At 38.8% G+C, this 20,110-nt stretch overlaps 1 protein-coding gene across 1 annotated transcript in view; it reads right to left on the bottom strand.

Annotated features, from left to right (window-relative positions):
* Positions 1 to 20,110, bottom strand: part of Arhgap15 (Rho GTPase activating protein 15) — a 597,450-nt gene that overhangs the window by 564,930 nt on the left and 12,410 nt on the right. The window contains exon 2 of the mRNA XM_052725640.1: positions 4,684 to 4,861. Coding sequence (XP_052581600.1) covers positions 4,684 to 4,861 — 178 coding nt within the window. The remainder of the gene's footprint in view (positions 1 to 4,683; positions 4,862 to 20,110) is intronic.

Raw genomic sequence — 20,110 nt, 5'->3', positions numbered from 1 at the left:
CTTTTCCTTATAAACCAAAATGGCTTACAAATGTCATCTACAATAGTCCAATAAAGATTAGGAACAAAACACTGTCCTTACACTGATGAGATAAGGAAGATTCAGCTGCAGAATGCAGCACAGAAGGACAGTTCATGAGGCTTGTTTTCAAATCAGAAAGATAGAATTCAGATTGCATGGGTGTGTGTTTAAAATTTAATTGAAATGATCAGTTTGTTTTCTACATAATGTTCGATCAGATGTTTGTGTCACAGAGCTAGATAAAAAGAAAAGAAAGAAAACAAATTCGATCAGGGAAATCAAGAATACCTGTTATCTTTGGGGTGTGTAGAATATGTCAGGAAATAATTCTACCCTGTGCACTAGAATGCCCAGTTAATAAAAAACAGATCAGCCACTCACTATGAGAAAATAACTGTCTGTGTCTATGTTTTCCAAAGCAAAACGGCAGTCACATCTTACATTAAATAGGACACATTAAAATAAGCTTTAATAATCTTTATGCAAAAGAAAACTAATCCATTTTCAGATCATACGATCTGTGGCAATAAAAGGAAACCATCAAACTAAAAACAATTTTAGAAATGGCTGCAGACTCTCATTTAATTAACATGGAACAGATCATATATTTATGAGGAAGTCAAAATATTTAGGAAGTCTATAATCCTGTAAGCCTTAATGTGGTATAAAAACAACAAATAAATGCAAAGTGTTACTGTTACACATGCCTGCCTGATCAATGGTTTTCACATATTGATCTATAAATGGAGTTGACAGTCTGTGTTGCCTGCACATTTTCCAAGCAGCGCTATTTTTGCACAAAACCAATACGGGCAATTACCTTTGTTTGAGATGCCAAGTCTTATCAATTCAATGTGATTTAGTGTCATTTTAATTAAATATCAGGATCCACTTCAGGACAATTTATCCAAACAAAGCCTCAAACCTAACTATAAGCTTGATTTGAAGTAAATATGGACATGCCCTACAATCTCATAATATTTCTCAAAAAGTCTGCTAAACAGAAGGCTTATATTTTTAGTAGTGATTTTTATGTCTGCCTTTTTGGCTAGCCACAACTTTGGCAAGTATCCTATAATGACAGAAGTAAGAAACAAAAGAAAATTGTTTCCTCTTTTTTCTGATAATACATTGAAATGAAAAAGAGAGAGAGAGAACAGGAGCAGTGTGTTAACAGGGGTAAGAGGAATCTTGTATGTTAACACTTAGGGATGGCTCGACCTAAGTCCTCATCTAAACACCAGTGAAAACATATTTCTCTGTTCATGATGGCCATGAATGTAGTAATGCCCTTCTGTGGGTTTGCAGGATGGAAATGGTGAATATTCATGCTTGTCACTGCGGAAGACACCAGCAGTAAATGCTGAAATGGCTCCAGCCTGCAGATCCTGTGTTTGCAGCTTCCTGATTTGGACTGTTTAAGCTGTTCATTAATATCTATTTTAGACTGTCTGGTAGACTAGAGCATCCCTATGATAAATAGGCATCGAAGTGCACTGAACCTTTTGCACTAGCTATTTGCTGGATTGCACAATGGCCTTTCTGCCCTTTGACAGACAACTTCACTTGCTCCATGTTTTGTCCTTGCAGGCTGCTTTTCCAACTAGTGTGTTTTGGAAAACAAGCCACCCTCCTTTCAGAGGCCTCACTGTGCAGATCTCAGGATGGGACAACAGATCACTGCAGAGACCAGGGAGCTTCCTTCCCACTCAAATGGAACGTTCTAGATTTCTTTAATGGAGAGGCAATTGTCTTGCAAACTGCATCCTTCAACACCCAATATTCCTACCTGTCCATCATTCCCTGAGTACCAAGTTAACTTCTTGAAATTTTGATATTAATTATTTGATGTTTAAAGAGAAAAAAAAACCAACCACACACTAATATCATTCTAATGTCATATGGGGTACCTGTGTGACTGAAATGCTTTCCTGAAACATTTAGGTCATCAGAATTCTCAAATTCCCAACTAAATTCACCTCTGTTTGTATTTCTTGGGTTGAAGAACTACATTAGCATTTCAAAATAACTTTGATTTTCAGAATCTTAAAGGACTTACAAATGACATAATATTGTATGCTGTAAGTAAACAGTCATATAAAAATACTGTAAGCCAACAAATGAAATTGTGAATTAATGAAAAATTCTATTGATTTTACCCTAAAATATTAAAAATAATAATGAAATCACTGTGAATATCAGACAGCTTATGTTATCAGTTAGTCCAGTAGTTTAAAATGAGACTTTCCAATAAACAGATATTATAAACAAGACATTTTTATTAAACAAGACACACACCATATATGTAGCCTTTGAGCACCTAATGTTTCTTTTGTAGAGATTTTCATGTATGTGTCTCTGGTATAAAAAACTGCTTTGTGCAAACATGCATACAAACTTTTAGGGTACATCTCACCCCCCCTTTCCAAATGCGAACTCTCCCCCTTGACCTCACACCATCGCCCAACTTCTGAAAAACCAAGCAGATAACTTTAACAGGCTTGTTTGAATAAATATGCCAAAATACTTTACATTCTGTCAGTATCTAGTCAGAAAATTGTGCATGGAAAAAAAGATGAAAAGAACTGAGAGAGAAAGAAAATTAGTGCCATGGCAAGCTTTCAATACAGGATCTCCGAGCCAAGTTTTCTCCGTGAAATGACATATCCTCACTAAAATACCCTTTTATATAATTATGCACTGAGTACACATAACCAGAAGTAACTTTTATTTTTGTTCCTTATCGAGGAATCCATATTGCTCAGACTAAGAATGCGGAAACAAAAGCTGGGATAATTACAGCTAATTTAACTTTGGAAAACTCTTTTTCTCTAGCAGTCCAGCATACAACCCCCCAAACTAAAGTTATGTAACAAGGTAATACCAACAATGAGAAACTGCATGATAAAATCCTGCCCAAAAGTGAAAAATGCTAATTTTGTCTCATTTAGCAGCTGGATACAGAAATGCTCATTAGTTTTAAGAGGGTTAATCCTTTTAACTTTTGCATATTGATATGCCAATTATGCCTAATTGTACAAGAGGCATCAGTCAAGGTAATAGTGCATAAACACATGAAAGTTATTAAGTACATCCCAACATGTAATAAAGTAGGTGTTAATTGGTAGCTGAGTTCTGCGGGCTATTGAGGTGGATAATTCATTGAGAGATGGATCACTTGTAATTTCTCTCCATAATTCCTTTTGCAGTCTCATGCTGTGATGTTTTCATGCTTGTCAAAAACAACTGCGGCATAGTGCCTTTTGTTAAACACAGCCAATAAAATATGTTAGGCATCATTAAATATACTTAACTTTTAAACTTTTCCAAAGGTACCGTTCTTATGGATAGAACATATAGAGAGTCCAATAATTGACTGTAACCACTGTCTCAAGTTCATAGTTGACAAACAGTTAGCTGTTTTTAAAGTGAAGGCAGCTAACAGTGTTGTGCCTCCCAGCAGACAATTGTTGTAAATGAGAAAGTCAATAAAGGAAAATGCCTTTCTCACAGTTACCTTATCTAAGGATGGATTTCTCACTCCCCCTGTATCAACACTGGCTTTCTCACACTAAGTCTGTCTGCAACACCTGAGGAAGAAATGATTAAACTCATATATTTCTCAAACCCCTGAGATTGCTGTGAGTTAATTTTGATCTTGAAATTCAAGTGAAAAATGGAAAATAAATATAATTGGTAACATTCTACTCAGTAAGTTTACCTCATTTAATAACGCAGTTAGGGAGCTGAATATTTCATAGGCCCCTATGATATTAACAGAATACTCAATTAATAGCTCACATGCTTCTGCAGGGTGACTGGGACTCATGGTCTGTCCCCAGCTAACTTATTTCTCACTCTTCCTCTCACTGTGACAAACAAAATAGATCTGGGGTCCAAAAGAGTGGCTAACATTGCATAAATAATTTTGTAACGTTCTATGGCCTCAGCTGCAAGTTACCACCATTATGGTAGAAAATTAACCAGAGGAGACTCATTGCAATCAGTGGGTATAGTGGCTCAGGATGCGTGCAGGGCCAGGGACACAATTGGCAGTAGAGTTCATCTCTAACTATTTTATTTCAAATCTTTCTAATGACACATTATGGAAACAAAATGGCTTCCTCTCCAAACCTTAAATAGCCACACCATTGCAGCCGCTTGGAGCCTACTGCAAATCAAACCACAATTTCAACTCTTCTCTATTAGGGGGAGATTTTAAGAAAGAGATTTTTCACATTTTTTAAGTTGTTGATTTTTTTTCCCCTCAGTTCATTCTTAGCTAATTTTAGCCTCTGGCTTTTCAAAGTGATGTACTGTATTTGGAAGTACAAACGCCGCATGCTAGCATAACCTCATTATTTTTATGACAATGAAGCATGATAGCAGACGCCCTTAAAATGAGTCAAAGGTGCTCTTCAGCCTGGCTCCACATCCCCTTTATCGCTCTGGATTAGACCCAGCTCTGCTCTTGTAACTGGGGATATTATTATGACTCTAAGTAGGCAAGATAAAATCCATTACAAAACAGTTTTCTGGTGCACATTAGGTAAACAAACAAAACAAAGCTAATTAGCTGGGGGGGTGTTGTTTTGTTTTGTTTCTTTTTTTTTTAAATTTGTCTGCTAAAAGAAAGTGGCATGTTTGGAGTATTTGACTTACAGGTTCAGTGACCTTCCCAGCATCAGTGAGGATCATGGATTTAGTTTGGCTCAGCCTGTCGTGGTGGCTGTTGGCATTTTTGATTCTCATTTGCACCGCTCCTGTAGCTTGGTGGGCAGAATTCAGTGTTTCCAACGAGTTATCACAATTTGTAGATGTCTGCACACTACAGCTTATCCTGGTAAAACATAAAACATTGTATTACTATAAATACATACACTTCCTGTGAAAATCTATTAGTGAGTAGACAATCCTCTTAATCATCAAGTTACTAAAATTCAGTAGGAAATGAGACAGTTGCCACTTGGTTTTTAGCAGCTCTGTTATCCATCCCCACAGATGACAGATGTTTGTAAGCATCACAGCTCCTATCTGTGTAATATCTAATTTTATTTGAAGCTTCTGTATAGGGTCTGGAGAGATGACTAAGACCACTAAGACTACCTACTGCTCTTGCGTAAGAACTGTCTCAGTTTCCAGCACCCACCTTGGGCAGCTCACAGCCTTGGCAGTTATTCCAGCTCCATGGGATCCAACATTTTCTTCTGGCTCCTATGGGCACTGTGTTCATGTGCCCAACCCCCCCCCCCACCTTTTAAAAATAAAATCTGTTTAAAATAATTTTTCCATTTTGTTTTATATGTGTTGATGCTTTGCCTGCAGTGTATCTGTGCAACATGTTCATGCAGTGCCCATGGAGACCAGAAGAGGGTATCAGATCACCTGGAGCTGGACTTAAAGATGGTTGCTAGCTTGCTGCCTAAGGGCTAGGAATCAAATCCCTATCACCTGAAAGAACAGCCAGTACTCTTTACTGCTGAGCTATCTTTTTAATCCCCCAAATGAAATCTTTAAAAAAAGAAATTTCTATATAATACAGTCTTCTGTATAGGGAAATGATGGTGCTAACTCTTCACTCTTACAGATACAGGTTTTTCATTATTTACATCACTGCCAGTTTTGTATGCACATTGAGTGTGCCACTAGCACTGTGTGTGTGTGTGTGTGTGTCAGAGAGAGAGAGAGAGAGAGATAAAAAATTATATGAATCAAGTAGAATTAGCGTCAGAGAAAAACAAGCAGACCTAATGGACCCCTCTCACAATATCCACAGGGAGAAATTGAAATTCTTGTGTTCATTGACACCTGCCTACTACACTGTTTGCTACATTAGTTGGATATCATATTTAAGAAGAATAAGATGAAAAAGAAAAACAGCATTTACTTATTTTTTCCTATACATTTTATTTATTTATGATATATATTCAACAGAAAAAGTCTAACGGGCAAATCCAGCGTAGGCACACTTACACGAGCAGCTGTGAGGGAAATAAAGCAGACTCAGGGCAGCACCTGAGGAAGAACACTCTTCACCTGTCCCCCCAGAGCCCCTCATGAGAACACACCCTCATGTGATGCAAGCACAGCCGACCGTTGTGCTGTCAACACTAGGCACCTGGGTACAACATTAGACAAAGCAATGACTCATCAATTCCAGAACGTAATATAACTTAAAAGAACAGTAGTCTTACATCAGAGGAATCGAGAGTAATGATATCCATAGGTTTGAAATGGGATTAGAATTGTTATAAAGATGAAGAAAAACAGGCACTAAAATCTGCAGCAAAGAATAAATTGGGGCTTTTTGTTTGTTTGTGTTTTGGCTTGGGACAGGGTCTTGCACATCCCAGGCTTTTCTTGATTTTGAGTTCCTAACCCTTCTACCTCTACCTTCAGTGCTAGGATTACAGATATGCACCACTGTGCTGGGCAAAAAAGTATTTTAATATGAAAAATAGTGTTATTTTATAATAAATGATAATTAGAAAATTACAACAACTAGTTGTGCAGTTGTGCAGTGGTGGTGCATGTCTTTATTCCCAGCACTCAGGAGGCAGAGGCAGGCAGATCCCTGAGTTCAAATCCAGCCTGGTCTACAAAGTAAGTCTCAGGACAGCCAGGGCTACACAGAGAAACCCTGTCTTGAAGCACCTCCATAAGAAAAGAAAATTACAACAGCTTAGAAATATGTCCAGATTCATTTACTACATGGTAGTCAGTCTTCACAATAGTTCATTTCCTGATTCTCTAAAATGCCTATGAAATAGACATTCAATTCAATTTTTATAGAGGAGATAAATGCAAAGGGACTAAGGACTTTCCCAGTAACACTGGCAAAGAAGGTGAAGTGTGCACATAATTCCAACCAAAGCAGCACAGAGGAACAAATTCTAGTGCATCTATACAGTGAAAACAAAGGGGTGGGAAATCAGTGTTTAAAACACCGCTGTTACAGAGGACCCAAGTCCTGTTCACACCACTTATATCTGGCTGCTCACAACAGCCTTTAATTCCAGCTCTGGGCAGGGGGGCGGGGGGGTGTCCAAAGCCTTTGTTCTCCAAGAGCATCTATATTTGTGATGCACCCATCTACCGACACATATGCATGTACATAGTTCAACATCTTAAAAATGGAACCGTTTATTCACAGACACTAAGATGAAGAATCGAAAACTCATTCTGTCTACTGAATTAAGCCAGTCCAAAGGGAAGGTGGAACCATTGGAAGCATGGTAAATGGTTGTAGTCTCACACATCTGTAATTACAGCACTTGGGAAGCTGAAGCAAAAGGGTGGTGAGTTCTAGGCCAGCCTGGGCTATATAACAAGAACCTGTCTCAAAAAGAAAAGAAGAGCATTTGTTCTGCTATCTTATCAGTACAGTGTTCTGAAAGAGTGCAAACCAACATGGGACAGAAACCCAAAGAACAATTGCTTAAGGAGGAAGAAGACAGTGGGGGCAATAATAGCCTAGCCATTGTTGAATAGGAGGAAATGTGGGAGGGATAGGGATATTTGCCTTACTGATTAAATGTTGAGATGGTCCCATGTTCATGTAATAAAATGAATACATTGTACACACTAAATAATTATACTCTATCATACCTCAGTCATAATATGCAAAGTTGTTTAGAGGCAAGTTGTTCAAAGAATTTCTTAGCTATGTTTTTTTTAATATGTCTATCTGAATGTGTTGTAAGACTTATTTGATTGAATAGAGAAGCTCTTTCAATGGGTATGAAGGAAAAATTGAGGCAACTAATTGCATTTTAATTCATATTAAAATAATTACATTTTACTTTCCTCTAGAAAGGTCTTTTATTTTTAAGTGAAATTCTCCAAGTACAATCAAGGCTTGATATTCCACACTACTCAACAGATTCAAAGTCTAAGGGTGGGATGTTTGTTATATTAGTGGGAGACTCATTCATGCTGAAGTCTCTGTCTTTTGACTGAGATTATCTAGCCACCATATCTGCATAGCCCCACCATGTGAATTCTTATACTCATTTTAAAACCAACCACTAAATTGCCTAGTGATGTACTACTGTCAAAAGGCAGGTTACTCAGCAAACTTCTGTTCTCACCTCCCTGGTTATTTGCTTAGGGACAATCTCCCTATTTCAGAGCTTTCTCTCAGCTGTATGACTCTTCGGGCCAGTTGCTCTTGATTTTTGCTCTTTTCCCTCCCCTAATTGCTGCTTCCTTTCATCTGGCCTTATGTTGTTCATTTCTTACTACACCTTGCTTCTTGTCTTTCCTCAGCTATCCTTGTATTGTAGCCCTCCCTGTCTATAAGGATGATGTGCCGTGTGTCCTGGTGGGTTCCTGAAACTGGACCATGATGAACATCATGCTTATTATGCTTTTCTCTATGTGTATATATTAGCGATATAGGTTATTTTATGAGTCATGCACACTAAGCGATCACAATTATAACACTGTATTGGAATGGAAGTTATGCAAATGTGGTTTCTTTCTCTTAAAATTGTGCTATCCTCATGTGTCTTCTAGTGACAAGGGGAGAAGACATATGCCCAAGTGATGTCATACAGTATGTGAAGAAGGTAGGACTGTAACGTAAATTAGGCATTGCATAAGGATTACACAAAATCAAGTGTAAGATGCTGAATGCTGGATCTAATTACTGAGAGGGTTACCAAGCCAGTAACAAGTGGGCATCAGATACAATGAAGACACTACACACAGGAATGGCTCATGTTCTTGAGAGTGTCAGAGCAGACAACATTCAATTTCACCATGATCTCAGAGCAGCACATGGCTTTAAACTTAAGATTTGTTTTAAGTTACGGAAATTTCCATGTAATACTTTCAGAATATGATTGGCTATAGGTAATTAAAGCCACAGAACCTCAGGAACTGATACTAGATTTTCTTTTGCTGTGTTAGTCACTGTGTAATATTGTGCAGGTTAGTTTTTCATCATCTTGACACACACTAGAGTCACCTGAGAAGAGCAAACCTCATCTGAGGAGATGCACCTTCAGATCCACCTATTAGGAAAGTCTGCGGAGAATTTCCTCATTAACGATTGATGAGGGAGGGCTCAGTTCACCGTGGGTGGTACCACACCTAGGCATGTGGTCCAGGGTGTGTAAGAAATCCAGCTGAGCAAGCAATGGAGAGGAGACCCATAAGCAGTGTTTCTCCTTAGTCTATGCTTCTTTTCTTGCCTCCCTGCTTGAGTTCCTCTCCTGGCTTCCCTGGATAATAGACTATATATAAACTGCAAGTCGATTAAACCCATTCTTCCTCAAGTTGTGGTCAATATTTTATCTCAGGAACAAAGAAATTAATTAGAAAAACTACTTTATAATTGATCTTTTTTATTTCCAAGTATTTGTGAGTTTCTAATTTTGTAGAACAATATAGTATTCTGAAGAGGGTTTTTAAAATGCCACAATCAGGTAGTGGTGGCACATGCCTTTAATCCCAGCACCCTAGGAGGCAGAGGCAGGTGGATTTCTGTGAGTTTGAGGTCTATAGAACTAGTTCCAGGACAACCAGGGCCACATAGAAACCCTGTCTCAAAAAACAACAACAATAAAAAATGCAGCAAAACCTGTTTTTCCAGACAGGGGTGATGGCACAGTTGGTAAAGAGCCTGCCATACAAGTATAAGATGCTGAATTCAAATCCTCATCACTCATATGAAAATCTGAAAGTTGGGCATCATGGGGAGTTGGGAGGTATATACATGCAGATTCCTGGAGTTCATTAGAAGTGCTGAATTAGTGAGTTTGAGTATCAGCTTCTGTTTCAAAAGGTCAACGGAGCGTGATGGAGGAGAGGATTGCAAGGCACCCTCTGGCGCTCTCTCTCTCTCTCTCTCTCATACTCTCTCTCTCACACACACATTCATGAACACCTACATGTACACCTGCACATACCCACAAGAACACACATCCATCACACACAGGAAAAGATTCCTGTCAGCTGAAAAACTTTATTCCTTCAAGATTTACTGAGATTCTTCCATGAGGTGGGCAGCATCTTAGACATCAGAGATTGTGTTCTTACATCAAGTGCCCTACAGTTTTCTGGGGATGATAGAGAAACATCTCAGTCATTAAATTCTCTAGTCTACTACACTGAGATTGTACCCAGCTTGGGAGAAGATCAGTGTTATCAGACTGATGAGAGCTAGGAGATGGAGAGAGCAATTCTGCAAGAGAAGATCAGAGAATGCCTGGCTAGGTCAGGCAAAGGCTTAGAGTACACAGCCTTGCTAACGTTTAAGATAGTGTGAACTAGCTACCAATCCTTTCACGAAGGGGAAATAAAGTGAGAGGGAAGAGAGTAAACTGAAGGGAAACCCAATGAATGTCATAAAGAAAGTGGTGTTTGACTTGCGGGGGTGAGATTGTTAGTGTTGCTTGCCTGTCTTCTGATCGATGCATCAGTTGAGAACACTTGCCAGAGCTATACCCAGCTGGTATTGTAAACCCTCCAGAAGAAAGTCTGAGAGAGGAGACTTCTCTTGGCATCATATACAAACATCTTCTACTGATTGATTGAGAGGAAAGTAGAATCTCCCCATTGACAGCAGGAGGTGCATAAGGAAGGGGTGGAGGGAAGCAGAGTGATCATAATGAATTGGAACACATGTTGTAGTGATGGGCAATGTATTTGCAAAGAAGACTGATTCATTCACTATGACAAGAACCACTGACTCCAAGTAGAACTGTTTCTAGATAATATTTTGCAAGCTGTATTTGGATCATACGTAAAGCCCTCTCTTTACCCCCCCACGGTTTCTTATTTCCCCTTACCTTCCAGCACTCTATCCCTCTACCCCACACCCTACCATTACTCTATGAATTGCCTGTGAAGGTCCCTTTTTTGTCACTGACTTAGGCATCCTGTCATCTACAGAAGCTGGACTTGTGCAATTTTCATTTCTGTTCTTTCTGACCTGTATCCTTCATTTTTCTCAGTGAATTACTTAGATAAAATTATTCCAATTAAGCCAACAAACATGATGTTATGAAAGATTAGCCAGCTGTCTCCATAATTTTCAAAGAAGCATTTGCCTGAATATCAAAATGGAAAATCCTCTGGCAGTGTGCATCTTTGAATCAGGTAGAATAATGTTTACCAGACTGTAGCTGAAAATTTTCTTGTGTCCCACTGGGTCTTCAGCCACTCAGACCCAAGTAAACACACAGAAGCTTATATTAATTAACACTGCTTGGCGATTAACTCAGGCCTACCACTGACTAGCTCTTACACTTAAACTCAGCCCATTTCTGTTCATCTATATGTCTCCACGTGTTCTGTGGCTTTACCTGTGTGCCATTACATGCTGCTTCCTGGACGGCAGTCTAGTGTCTCCTCACTCAGTCTTCCTCTTTCCAGAATTTTCCTTGTCTGCTTATCCTGCCTATACTTCCTGCCTGGTTACTGGCCAATCTGTGTTTTATTAAACCAGTGTACAAAAGCATTATCCCACAGCATTTCCCCTTTTCTGTCTAATCAAAAAGGAAGGTTTTTAACTTTAACATAGTAAAATTACATATTATAGAACAGTCATTAAGCAAGAATTACAGTTACAATATCTAGTCTATTTATATTTGGCAAAATTAAAGAAAATGTTCTATAGATCCTATATTTGTGAGTCTAAACTTTCATTCTAATTTATCTCTTATCATAACCAGGGAAATCATAATTATAACTATCTAGTCTCCAACTACATCAAAGACCTCAGAAGGATGTATAATATCACCTAAGTAAACAGGAAGAGCATTGTGAGCAACTTACAAAAATCTAAATGAATACCAGACCATATTGCATATGGCCTTAAGTAAGCTCCATGGAGATGCCATCAGGATTGCACATAGTGATCCATCCTGGAAAATGCCTCCTAGGTGTATTGAAGTGATGCCCCAGTCTTCATGAAATACATTCCTTGATACCAAGCTATATCACAAAACCTGCTCAATCTTGACTCATGCTTGAGGGTTCCTGATGACTTGACTCAGTATCTGGAAGTAGCTGGGCTAACCCAAGCACTGTGTGCATTTCAGGGCATCTTCAAAGGGACATGAAGAGCTCTGTGTCTCTACATTATTCCAAAATTACTGACAGATATTTTAAGAGCTATTCTAGTGTTCTACCCATGTCTCGACCCCACAAATCTTCAGTTGTCTAGATTTTATAATGTTAGTGCTGCCTGTTTCTTCTCTGGATGACTTAGTTACCTCAGGCATATTGCTGCTCCTAGTTGTAGCAATTCCGGTTATATTAAATCCTCATTCCTGCTCAGATTGCCCCTTGTTTATCCTAGTCTATGTCATTCACTTAAATCATCATTTTTATTACATAAGATAAGACTTCGATGCTTTCTGCAGGAGGCAATCAATAATGGTGAATGACTAACATAGATAGGGAAGAACAAGACAATTTTGCATGTGTCTGAGATACCCACTGATTTTATAAACCTCTCCCACAAGTTCCAAATTCCCAATTTAGAAATTTAAATATAAATCATTTAAGCCTGGTTTTGCTATTCCTCTAGACTTCTGATTTTGTACATACTAAGAAAGCAAGAATATCTTGTGGTATCGCTGAAGTTCCACTTTCAATCCTGTTTTCAAAACAGGAAGTATGACGAGAACACACTTCATCAGAGCCACACAAATGTTGGCTCTGCTCATGAGACTTGATTCTATGGTGTTCTGGGCTCTATTTAGCCTTTCACCCTACAAAAGCCCAAAGAGGAGTGAACATAATATGTAATCACAAATTTCATAGCTGTTCTGCCAATTATTTTTTACACTGTTAATTATGGGGAAGCTCAGCAGCATGCCCTTTTGAGTCTGAAAGTAGAGTTTTGACATCTCTTTCACAACAGCAGCATTAAAAGTAAGAACATATTAAGATATCTTTGAGCTATGGAAAAGTAAAGAGGACCTATGATGGAGTCTCCATGTTGTGGGTCTCAGCAGAAATGGGCCTGAACACATTGCCTTTCTTCTCCAAGTTGCCATGGGCAGCGCAAAGACCTCCCAGGCAGTCCTGGACCCTGTATCCCTAAACATACTTGATGCCGTTGTAGAGTCCAAAGTCAGGGAAGACTTAGTCTGGGAAACTAAGAGAACAACGATTCCAAAGAAAGTATGTCAGAGATCAGGAAAGTTAAAATGACTACAGTGCAGCCACAATAGATACATATCATAAACTCTCCCAATGAATTAATATGTGTTCCTATGGGTTTGGGAAAAACAAGAGCAATAGAATCAATGTTTGTTGAGGAAAGTAGTTAATAATAGTGTGTGTAACTTACCAACACACTGTCAGGAAAAGGAAAACATCTGGCTAAACTTTTTTTTTTTTTATTTAACATGTGTTCCTAGCAATGTTTGGGATGAGGGCTAGTGCACTATGAGTATTTCACAGCAAGTCAGAGGCACAAAGAATTGAGGCTTTTTATATTTATGTGGCCAGAATTAAAGTATTCCTAGAGATTCATATAGATTTCCAAAAATGTACAGAACACCATATTTTCATTCCATTTCAGAATAATCCTTCTGTTTCCTTCTTATTGCAAACAAGTGAACATCTCCCTTGAGAACAAGATTACTTCAGGCACTTTATATATGTACTCACTCACATACACAAATATGAACTTTTTCATATGACACTGGCTACCACTGGGAGCTTTTTGAGGACAACTATTTCAGAGGCAGATATCACATGCACCCTCAGAGAATTCCTATTTTATGAGAGCCAGCCTAGATTTTCCTTGTGTAGCAGATGAGCTACGTGGTCACCCGTACCCACAAAAGCCAGGTCTCTTCTGTCCCCCCAAATGCAGAGAGCTCCTCTGCAATCAGATCCTATTTCCGTCTCTGCATGTGTGGCACAGACTGACTCTCCGGGTCTGCTAAGAGTGCATGGCTACTCCACAGACAAGTATTATTTCTCAGAGAAATCCATTTCAATCCCCTGGAAAGATCTTATGTGGATCTGTGCTACAACAAAGTCTGCTTGTTCCCCTGTGGAAATGACTTGTGGCTGTGGTAGCTCCAGTAATACGTGGCACAACCTTTGTGTCATGCTTTCCTGACAGGTCAGTAATTAACTTGCATTGCAATTGTTTGCTGTTTCTACCACAGCAGCCATTTACCAAAATAACATTTTAATTTCAGTTTCCTTCTCGCTTACTTTCCTTTTCTTTTTCTCCCAGTGGCTTCTACATCTCTATTAAGTCTCATTTCCCCAGACCACTTCCATAAGCTGAGAGAATGCAATAAAACCCAGTTTCAAAAAATGTCAAATATAATGAGAAAGGAAGATCACAGTAAAGGAATTTGATCATAGCCAGCCCATTGGGTAACATTCTCTTTGACAGGGCAGGTGTTACATATGGGAGATGTGATAATAAGACTTTACATTTATTTAACCAATATCAGGGAATCTGGGGGTAGGCTGCACTTACTGAAAATGGCTGACAGGTCAGCTGCTTAGAAAAACAGTAATGTTACTATTATTATCTTTGCATGTGGCCATTCTAAATGGAGATAATCCATTAAAAATAGAATAGATCCAAATTCTGTATGATAGGCACTTCTGACATCTGTTAACTGTAGGTTATTGGCACCCCCATCTTCCAGGGACTTTAGCAGTATTCTCATGGAAACGAAGCAAACAGTTTTAGTCCAAGGCATAGTGGGTCTTCACCCCAAGAAGGGGCTTGTTTTGTCCCACTGGTTCTACAGAAATTATGGAGAATCTTTCAGCAAAGTTAGGCATAGCATGCTTGACAATCACGGAGTCTGATAAGGGTGTAAAGGAGAATGGAACTGGGGACATTTTCAAGGTATGTCATTAGAGCTGTTGTTTAGGATAAACACAACCTCACTGGAGGAGAGATAAATCAGAGATAAATCTCACCCATGGGGTGAGATATTACATTCACAGAAGAAAGACATGTACATCCACATCGAATGGTAGAGTATGGGTAGCTGGGTAGAAAAGCTAAGTAGAGAAGGTCTGGCAGGGCTGAATTAGGAGAACTGTGCAACTGCTTTCAAGGAATTTGAACTTGTCCTATAGTTTTTGGAGACATTTGGTTATTTGTTTAAGGTTATTTTATTTTACAAAAGATATGGTATGACCAGTGAGACAGTTCAGTTGGTCAAGCTCCTTGCTGCACAAGCCTGTGACCTAACCTTGACTCCCCAGAACCATGGGAGATGGAGAACTGAGTCCTGAAGGCTATCTTCTGACCAACCACATGTGTGCTATAATATATGCCTAAGCACACATACACACACACACACAACAACAACAACAACAACAATGAGAAACATAAATCTGAATACATATTTCTTCAAGTATTTGTAAATCTTACTGTCATGATAAGAGAACCATGTGACATGATGGAAAAAGATCCAGGATTTTAGAAAGTACAATTTGGACATCCAAGTACTTGTTTAATGTTTCTAAGGCATCAAACATATGCAGAAAATGGTAAGATGAGACAAGAAAGTCAAAGTTCCTAGTGACTGAGGTCATAGGTGCAATTTCATTGAACTAAGAAGACAGAAATTGAAATTAGTGAAATGTCTGATGCTCAGGCAAGTTGAAAAGCATTGGAAATCCATAGGGCCAAAATGTGAATGCTGATGTGGTTACCTTTCAGGACTGGAAGACATTCTCAGGAATGCCAGTCCCTCAGATACAGAGAAGAACTACACAGGGTATAACTAAGGCAGTCTTCAGTCTGTTTCATTGTTAGCTTTGACCTAACTCGGAAAGAAATGTGGAGGACTTTCAATCTCCTGCAGACTTATAGAGAATGAAAATAAAGTGTCTCTTAAGAGAAATACCAGCATAGTTGTCCTGCATCCACAGTATTAGAAAACGCTGGTGAGACAAACAGTATCTAGATATTGCCGGGGCCAAGCATGTGCTCTGATCTTTGCTGGAAGAGTACCAAGTGTAGACATTGCATTTAAGACTATGTTTGTGTCTATTTCCTGGGATTTCTAAGGTGATTTTTCCCCCTAAATGGCTTTGTTGCTGTGGCAAAGTTCTCTGTCAAGTTGGTTAAATCTAGCTGTTGGTAACAGTTATACCAGACTTTATCTCGGTCTTTGCCTGGGCAGGGTTCAAATATAGGGAAGTTGTGTATTGCACAATTAGTGTTCATCAGTAATTAACAGTGATCAGTAATGTCAATACAGCTGGCATTTGTTTCATCTAGAAAATTTGTTATTGTGTTCATTATTCTTCCCATAATGCTGATGTCTCCAAAGTCTGGATTGATTGGATTGAATTTCAGTGCCAACAGGGCAGACTGATATGGAGATGGAGCAGCACTTTGACATTCCATTGTTGTGAAGGATGATGGCTGTATTATCAAAAGTTTTTCAGAGGTGTTCCTTTAATATATTTTAAAAGTAGCTGTCTCTTCGTCATGAGCATGAAGCATGTTAAATAGCTCTAAAGGCATTTTTGCACGTGTGATCATGCCTGTGTTTGTGTCCAGAGCTCAATTAGTTGATAGAAGCTGGACACTTTTGAGTAATCATGGCTAAACACCACACTAGGGCACTTGAGATTCATGCTTCTGTCTGTTATAGTCGCCACCTCACCAAAGGCAACTATGATTCTGTCTTTCTCATTTTCCTTATGATTTTTCCATTGTGTTGTCTTCTTTCATTTATTGCTTGGTAGTAATTCTTTACTGACCTTGATACAAACCATTCTCTATTGTATACATCTTCTACTTGTAGGTAGCCTTTTCATTCTTTTAATGTTATAATTTTATTAGTAGGATCCTTTAATTTTAAAATTTTCTAATATACTCTTCCTTCCCTTCTTTCCTTGTTTAAAATTTTTATTTTTTGTGGATGAATGAATACCTGTGCATATTTGTGTGTACCATGCCTGTGCCTGGTGCCCATGGAGGTTATAAGAAGGTGTCAGATCCCCTGGAACTGGAGTTACAGATATGAACTGCCATATGCATGCCAGGAGCCAAAGCTTGTCCTCGGTAAGAGCAGGGAGATGCAGAGCTGCAGAACCATTTCTCCAGGCTCTCCTTTCCTCTTTTAATTATCACTTTTTTCTTAAATATACCCTGAGTAATTCTAGGTTACACACATACTTGTTTGTATGAAATATTTTACCTTAAATTATTGGTTGTTTAAGTTTTCATTTTTAAAACTGTGATTTAACCTGGAATAATTTTGTGTTTCGTGGGAGATGGGATAAAATTCTTGCCCTCTGGATAACTCATAGATGTATATATTTGTCATTGAGTATCATCTCTAATGTTCACAAAGTGAAAAGGGACCATGACCTAGTAAACCATCCAAAGTGACAGTTTCTGAAGAGCTCTGTTGAGCACAGGTGGTGACAGAGGTGAATAACTTGTCAAGTACCAACATTATACAACAACAACAAAAATGACACAAGTATCTGGTCACAGTTGGGGTAAACAGTGGCAACTGGAAAAACAAGTCAGATGGAATTATCTAACAGGCAGAACCAGCCAATGAGGCACAGTGTAGAAGCTATCAACTAGGTGGTCCATTATCGAGTGGCAGACATCTCAGACTGGCAGTGTTGGAGCAGGACTTCAACACTAGTAAGTGGATAAGGCAACAAATGACCAGGTCACCAGTAGAGGAAGCTGTAGTCAGAGACAATGCAATGCCTGGGGAAGAGAAAGTGGCCTGATGGATGCTTGGACTTGGAACTAAGGTAGAAAGTGAGCTCGATGTGTACATTGCAGGCCCAGTCCAATATCCAAGACCAGTTGTTTTTGCAACCACACAATCCCATCCCTCTGGAATTAGTGGTTACCAGCACTTAGTTAACATTTATGCGAAGAGTTAGAATAAAAAATAAAATCTACTACAAATGAAAATGAGTACTGGACTATAACAGAGAAGGGGGGGCATGTGTTATAAAACAATGGTCATCAATGATTTGTCTATAGATAATTAAGCAAGCAAACTTATCCATATCTTCCACAGTTAATCCAAATCAGTAAGGTTGAGGAAAGGTCAAAAATCATATTTACCCCAGGCGGTGATGGTATACACCTTTAATCCCAGAACTGTGGAGGCAGAGGCAGGTAAGTCTCTGAGTTCAAGACCAGCCTGGTCTAGAGAGTGAGTTCCAGGATGGTCAGGGCTACACAGAGAAACCCTGTCTCAAAAACCATAAAAAGAAAAAAGAAAAAAGAAAAAGAAAAGAAAAAAGAAAAGGAAAAGGAAATAAATAATATTAGCCCATCATCCCTCAGGGATTCAGATTTTCCTAGTTTTAAGCTATTTTATAAGGAGGTTTATATATTTTATTTCATTTTAATTTTGATTCTCTACATGTGTGGCATATTATTTGCATGAGTCCGGCACAGGCATAGACCTGAAGAAGGGGGGTGGGGTCTCCTGGAGGTAGAGTTATGGGTAGTTGAGAGCTGCCCAAAATCCATGTGCTCTTGACTGCTGAGTCATCCCTAGCCTGCTTTATAAAAATTATCATAAGAGTTTTTTTTTTTTTTTTTGGTTTTTCGAGACAGGGTTTCTCTGTGTAGCTTTGCGCCTTTTCCTGGAACTCGATTGGTAGCCCAGGCTGGCCTCGAACTCACAGAGATCCACCTGGCTCTGCCTCCCGAGTGCTGGGATTAAAGGCGTGCGCCACCACCGCCCGGCTGAGTTATTTTTATATTAATATTATTCTAAAATTATTGCTATATCATTACTAGATTCATCTTGCTTTTGTTGTAACTGTAGTTGTTTTACAGGGATGGAAGTTCACTTTAGAGCATGCAGGTGGTGGAGCACCATATTGGGAAGAGGGAAAGCTATGTGAGTAGTTGGTGGGTAGGTACATGGACACAGATGAATGCAAATAGTGCTTCAATATGAGAGTTAGATACTAACAAATATCCAACACAAATACTGCTGAAAGTCTGTTCTTTCACATAAGAGATATACACAGACACAGCCTGTGCCACATTCGGTTCAGCGTACTTGGCTACCTTTGGTTTGTTGGCTTATATCATGGACTTGGTAAGTGTGAACCAAATAGCAAGTTGGACACTTGCAACAAAACTGTCCTTGTTAAAGAGTAGAGGAAGGTTGGAAGTATGGATCATGCAAAAGTTCTTTGTAGAAGCCAAGGACAGTAAAATGAGGAAAATTTATTGGCCAGTCCTCTGTACTTAAATTGAAATTTTTGAATTGAATTTTTCATCCTCCATCTTTGGAAATTTCCCACTATCCCATTTCATTGCACATCTTAGGATGTTTTCAGCTCCATCTAACTGAGTGACTGAAGGGTCCTCATGCTTTTAGTATCTTTAATCTCTTCTGTTGTTTTGCTGGTTACCTTAACTCATGAACCTTTGGGGTAGCTGGATCCCCAAACCAAAGTTCCCAGAGGCCCCCTTAGCTAGGAAATAGAGGTGATAGGGGTTAGTAATCTACCTAACAGGGGTCCAGTTCATTCAACATTATTATAATTTTCATTAGTTCAGCCAAATTTCCATCCTAATGTAGAGAGTGCATAATACTTCAAGTTTTAAAACGAACACACAAGTGACATTATATGGACTAAAAGCCTATATTTAGGTATATATGTGCATATAAATATATGCGAGCAATAACAATTTTTGAAAAAAGAGGCTATGAATTCTCAGGAGAGCCAGGAGGAGATTTTGGAAGGAGGAAGGGAAAGAAAAATATGTTGTAATTATAATTTCAAAATTAAAATAAGCTAAAATATACTGGACTGAGGATTGTTTTATTTAAAATGTTTGGATTTTATTTATCTTCTGTGTGGCTTTACTTGCTTATCTCCTTCGCCATGATCCTTCTGAGACACAGAGAGTTAAGAAAAGGGTTATGCGTCCACACCCTGGCTATATTGCCTACTTTGTGTACTGTGAACTTCGTGTGTATATGTGCATGTGTGCATATGTGTGTGTATGTGTATGTATGTGTGTGCATGTGTGTGTGCATGAGCACCAGTGTGGCCACACACATGTGGGTATGTGTTTAGATGTTGCCATTGTTACTCCTCTCATGTGAGATATGAAAATCTT

This window comes from Peromyscus californicus, unplaced genomic scaffold (genome assembly GCF_007827085.1).
Source record: "Peromyscus californicus insignis strain IS unplaced genomic scaffold, ASM782708v3 Scaffold_7__1_contigs__length_154581171, whole genome shotgun sequence".
Taxonomy (NCBI): Eukaryota; Metazoa; Chordata; class Mammalia; order Rodentia; family Cricetidae; genus Peromyscus; species Peromyscus californicus.
The sequence above is the reverse complement of the archived record's forward strand: the minus strand, read 5'-3'. Positions and strand labels throughout refer to the sequence as shown.